Source organism: Mus pahari, chromosome 14 (assembly GCF_900095145.1).
Source record: "Mus pahari chromosome 14, PAHARI_EIJ_v1.1, whole genome shotgun sequence".
Taxonomy (NCBI): Eukaryota; Metazoa; Chordata; class Mammalia; order Rodentia; family Muridae; genus Mus; species Mus pahari.
Genome location: NC_034603.1, coordinates 28,274,001 through 28,279,265, shown reverse-complemented (window position 1 = coordinate 28,279,265; position 5,265 = coordinate 28,274,001). Strand labels below are relative to the sequence as shown.

At 54.6% G+C, this 5,265-nt stretch overlaps 1 protein-coding gene across 4 annotated transcripts in view; it reads left to right on the top strand.

Moving 5' to 3' along the window:
• The window catches only part of Tom1l2 (target of myb1 like 2 membrane trafficking protein), a 119,012-nt gene extending 113,747 nt beyond the window's left edge, over positions 1-5,265 (top strand). For all 4 annotated transcript variants that reach the window (XM_021211555.2, XM_021211554.2, XM_029546321.1 and 1 more), the window contains 2 exons: positions 778-814; positions 1,681-5,265. In XM_021211555.2, coding sequence (XP_021067214.1) covers positions 778-814; positions 1,681-1,829 — 186 coding nt within the window. In that variant the 3' untranslated portion in view covers positions 1,830-5,265. The remainder of the gene's footprint in view (positions 1-777; positions 815-1,680) is intronic.

Below are 5,265 nucleotides of genomic sequence, written 5' to 3'. Positions count from 1 at the left end.
CCAACCAGGTCTACAGAGTGAGTTCCAGGACAGCCAGGGCTACACAGAGAAACCCTGTCTCGAAAAACCAAAAAAAAAAAAAAAAAAAAAAAAAAGGATTTGTTAGCAAGACTCCCAGCGAGGCAGTGATATATCAAGAGAAGCCAGGGAGTTCCTACTGGTGGGGCTTGTGTATAAGCTCTTCTCTGTCCAAGTGTAACCAATTAAATATGCAGAGGTGCACAGCCTCCATGGCCTCCTTAGGCAGCAAGAGCAGGAGCTTGGGAAGGCTGCCCCGGCTCCTTGGAGGCCGAGAGCAGGTGTCTGGGTGGCAGCTTCTCTGCTTTCACTGCTGGAGTCAGGCAGAGGCCATACAGGCCCGAAGCAGCTTCTGGGTTAGTGTGGAGGGCGTCTTTCCAGGGTCCCTGTGCTGGCAGCACTGGGGTGCCTCAGCCTCGTGGTACCATGGCATCTCTCCTCAGAACCTGGGGGGTGGGGGGGATTCACCCCTCTGGCCAGGTAGGGACCAACCTGCACCAATTTTGGATTTTTCTTTCTTGTCCTTTTAGGAGATCAAAACCTACAATCTTTTTTTTTTGTTATTTTGCTTTTTTTTAAAAAAAAAAAATCAAGACTTTTTTTTTTTTTTCAAGATTACTCTATACCTCTCTAATAGGAAGAAGAGAAATCTGGAAGCAAGAAAAGTAGCACTTCACTTGGGTAGCCATGGGTGGGCAGAGGTGGTGGGGTGGGCAGGGCAGGGATGAGCCCTAATGCCATTCTCTGCTCCATCCACAGAAGGGTGACGACCTAGAAGAGGGTGTCACGAGTGAAGGTAGGCCTGACCATCCTCTTGCTCTCCTGTTCCCGACTCTCAGGACTGAACAGGGGCTGACCCCATACCCTGAACAGGCTAGAGCCATGTGATGCTGGGCCTGAGCCCTAGCCTTCCTGGGGACTAAATTGCCCTGAGGCACAGAGTGCAGGGCCTCTTGGGCATCTGGGCCTCAGTTGATGATTAGGCAGGAACATCCCTAGTTCTCCACCTAGGCTCCTGCCCTCTTCCCGTCTGACCTCTCCCCCTTTCCACCTTGCCTTCTATACCGTTTCCCATGAGTCCCCTACCTTGGATTCTTCCAAATCCTGTGGCAAAGACCCGTCTAAGGACCTGCCAGCCTCTCTCCAGCCTCTTCCTTGGGTCAGTGAGGGTGGGCCTGTGGTGTCAAAGCAGGTGTTGCCTCATTTTCACAGCCCCACCCTGTGCTGATCTGGGACATAGATAGAGCTATGGGCTCCTGAGGGGGCAGGTACTCTGCACACACTGTTTTCTAGAGCCTTGCTATGAAGGGACTGAGGGCTGCTGGACTCTTTCCTCATCATTGGGGACCTCCAGGAATACATAGGGTCCTCCCCTTACTTCCCCTAACCCAGCTTTCCCCTATCCTGTGTGCAGTCAGGAATAGGTGATTTCCCTTAGGCCAGTCCCCAGACTGGGAGAGCCCAGAATACTGCAGGATCTAGCGTAGGCTCTATCTGGCTGCTCTCTGCTAGCGTCCCTCTCATCCCCACTCTGTATACACACACCTCCTGCCAGAGGGCAGCCAAGCCCGTGTTGTACTCACTGGAGCTGGAGACCAGGGTGTGGGGCTCCAGCTAAGCGACCCCCAGCAAGCCTGGCCCTCAATTTGGTTTGTATTGCAGAGTTCGATAAGTTCCTGGAAGAAAGGGCCAAAGCTGCAGAAACAGTTCCAGACCTGCCCTCGCCCCCCACAGAGGCCCCCGCACCAGCCTCAAACACTTCAACCCGGAAGAAGCCAGAGCGCTCTGAGGATGCGCTCTTCGCCCTGTGAGCTGTCCTGAGGTTTGCCTTACCTTGGCAGTCACTACTGACTCTCCCAGTGGACACTGGGCACTGGCCACTTCCCCAGCCTGCATACCTGTATCTCCATGGAAACGCCACTGTGTTTGCGCCCAGGCCACCCTGGTCAGGACCAGCTTTGCCACCTTCTCTCTGTGTGGCTGGTGACAGCAGCACTGACCAGAGGTCCTGCCCTCCCTCTCCCCGAGGGCTCTCATGGCCTTCAGTCTTCCCAGGAAGAGCCAGTGGCCAGCGCCAGGCAGGAAGTCCCTTGACACTTTGTGGACCGCACTCCTGACCTGCCCCTCTCATCTCCCCTCCCTGCTTCTGCCCAGCCCCATGGCTTCCTCCAGGCGAGACACTGCCCCACTGGACCCTTCTTCCACCAAGGACTCTGGGAAAGCAGGGCTCGAGCGTTTGTCACTGCAGGCTTGGGTTCCCTCCTTAGACTGTGTGGTACCTGTGGCACTGAGTGTCTGTACTTGAGAGGGCTCTGTGGGTTACTACTTTGAAGGTCCCTCACGTCCATTTCCCCATCAGTCAGCTGCCAGGCCTGGGACCAAGACAGGGACCTGTGGCTCTTGGTGTGCCAGCAGCTGTGAGGCCAGCATGTGCCCTGCAGATGGTCGACCGCTTACCCCAGGCAGGACATGCTCACTCACATTTATCCCTGGCCCTGGTGTCCACAGAGGGTTATGTGGCATTAATGCATCTATGACTAGACCTCGCCTTCAGCAGCCCCCACAGCTGTCTGAAGCCCAGCAGAAGGTAGCTGTGTGCTGTGCCTGGAGGTCCCGAGGACCGGGAGCCGCACTCCACTCCTCTCCTCTCCCTGACATGGCCTCAGCCTTCATGGCTGTCCCCAGCTCACAAATCCCCCAGCCAGCAGTTTCATCCTGAAGCTCACTGACAGCCTCAGTCTGAGCAAAGGAGAGCTGGGGCTGCCTGCTCCCGTCCTGTGTCTTTGCTGGGGCTGCCTGCTCCCGTCCTGTGTCTTTGCTGGTTTGTTTCCTGGCTCTGAGCAAATGGCTCAGTGCTACTTTAATTAATCTTAGTCTAGCTGCTGTTGCCTAGAAAAAGGAAATCGCTGCTGCAGCTGTTACTACATACTGTGCAGGTCACCACACATTCCTCACCCATATGTGGCCAGCCTTTCCCACTGTTAGGAGGGCTCAGTGCTATACCTGTTGCCATTTGAGCTCCCACCCCAGTAGGGAGAGGGGAACGGGCTGCACTTGCAGTCAGATCAGTGTGCGGGTTCTATGTAGCTCTGAGGATGTATTTCAGCCCTGGCTGAAAACAGAAATGGCCTTCCCCAGGACCAACCCAGCACCTCTCCTTCAGCAATCTCCAGAAGGTCTGGCGAGGCCTCGTCTGGCAGGACCTGTGGAGAATGTCATTCTGGCTCGTGAAAGGCACTCGGGAAGCCCCTCTTGCAGGGAGCTCAGCTGACCTGCTAAGCGCCCAGCCTTCTCTGAGCACCTGTCTCACCTCTACCCTCTAGTTAGGACCCTTGGCCAACCAGAGCTTCTCTCTCAGTGTTTCTCAAGAGCAGAGCCCTCAAAGGCTAGACTGACTGCTAAGGCCTCTGAAGGCTTGTCACAGCAGAGGAGGCTGGGGGCCCAGTCTACCTGGAAGCCTGGCCTTTGGCACAGTTCTAGAAGGGTTGTCTGTGAGGGTCAGCTGCACACCGCCTACAAGAGTTGGACGTGTGGGTAGCAATCAAGCCAGGGTCTCTGAATTAGGAGGCTGCCCCCTGTTTATGGATGATATAGAAAGGAAGGTAGGCTTCCATCAGGGAGAGAGACTGGTGTGGGCCCACCTTGGGGGGGTCCCCAACAAGGCTGTTTCTAGTACCAGTGTCCAGAGCTGTCCCCCTAACCTCCTGACTGCATCTGTTGGGTCTGGCTGGAGCCGGGCTGCTGTGGGGACAGCAGTACTCAAGGACTCCCAGCAGCCACCAAGAGGCTGCCTTTCTGGCTGGGACCAGGCCAGCTGGTGGTTTGGTTTATGTTCTTCACATCATGTCTGGAGGTGGTCTGCCTTATCTGTGGGCTGAAGTGACATGTGCCTGAGGCCTTTACCAGAAGCAAGATTGGGCTTGGGGACCTGGGGAACCTGAAGAGGGTTCAACTCTTGTGAACTGTCCTGTCCTGAGGACTCTTTCCTACCTGTTCCCCACCATCTGTGGGCAAAGTCCTTAGAAGCTGGGCCCTCTCAAGCCAGCAGCCTCTATAAGTGTTAGAAATCACAGATAGAGTGTGTACTTAATTACACTAAATTATTGCCGGGACTCCTCATAAGCACTAATTACACCTGATTATAGGTTAAAATAATTTATTTTGTCAAAATATTTTCTTGAGGATATATTTAACCTTTTCTTGTTCATTGTGTGCTGAAGTGTGAAGACTGCTTCTTCCTACCTTTCTGGCCATCAGGAATCAGTGAAAGAAAGTCACCAGGTGCCCTCGAGTGACCTCTGCCCGGGTACCAAGAAGGCAGGCTGGAGTTGGGTCAAGAGTTCCCAACTCGGTCATCTGTACATGGGACATGGGGGTTTGGAGCTAAAAGGGCTTCTTGTAGCTGTGGCCAGGGCTAGCTCCCACTCACTCTGTCAGCCCCTCAGTGTGAGTGACTGTAACCTGGCTCATTATCCTTCCTCCCCACCTGGCCCATGCTCTCTGCCACGGCACTGCTCAGCCAGGAAAGTGGTGGCCGGCCCTACTGGCCCAGGGGCAGTGAGCTCCTTTGTCCCACCACAAAGCTTCCCTGCCTAGCGTCCTCTGACTGATGGTCTCTCAGATGGCTCAGGACAGGCCATGGGCACTCTTGGGGCCAGGTCAGCCCTAGGTGGCTGGCAGGGCAGAGTGAGGGCCTTTGTCCCTGCCTGGCCAGTCTGCAGCCTCCCTGCTGTTGGGATACCTGGAGTCTTTCTGTGTGCTCAGCCACACAGGAGGCCAGTAGGGGAATGTGTCTCCACTTGGACACATTGTGTCCACTTTGTGGCCCTCTGGAACCTCTTAGCCCAGTGCTCTTCCCCAACCCTTACTGTTCATGGGGTCTAAGCTAGGCTTCCCCTGGCTCCCAAGAACAACTGTGGACCCCATGTCCTTACTGCTCCTGCCACACTCACACCCTAGGCTCTCTGGGAGAGCCAGGGTAGAATTTCTTCCTAAAGTTTGCACTTCCTTTGTGAGGATCTGAGGATCTTTGGAGCTGCTGAAAAGATGGTATTGAGTTTGTTATCCTATTGTCTCACGAGTCAGACCCTTGTCCCTGTCTTATGTTTCTGTGGGTAGAGCTGGTTCTGGAGGGTGACTCAGAGTGACAGCTAGTGTGTCCCCTCACCCCACTGGCTCTGCTTCCAAATACTGTCTCAATTTGTGTTCTTGCATGTAAAGTACTCCACAATAAATAGTTGAACCAGC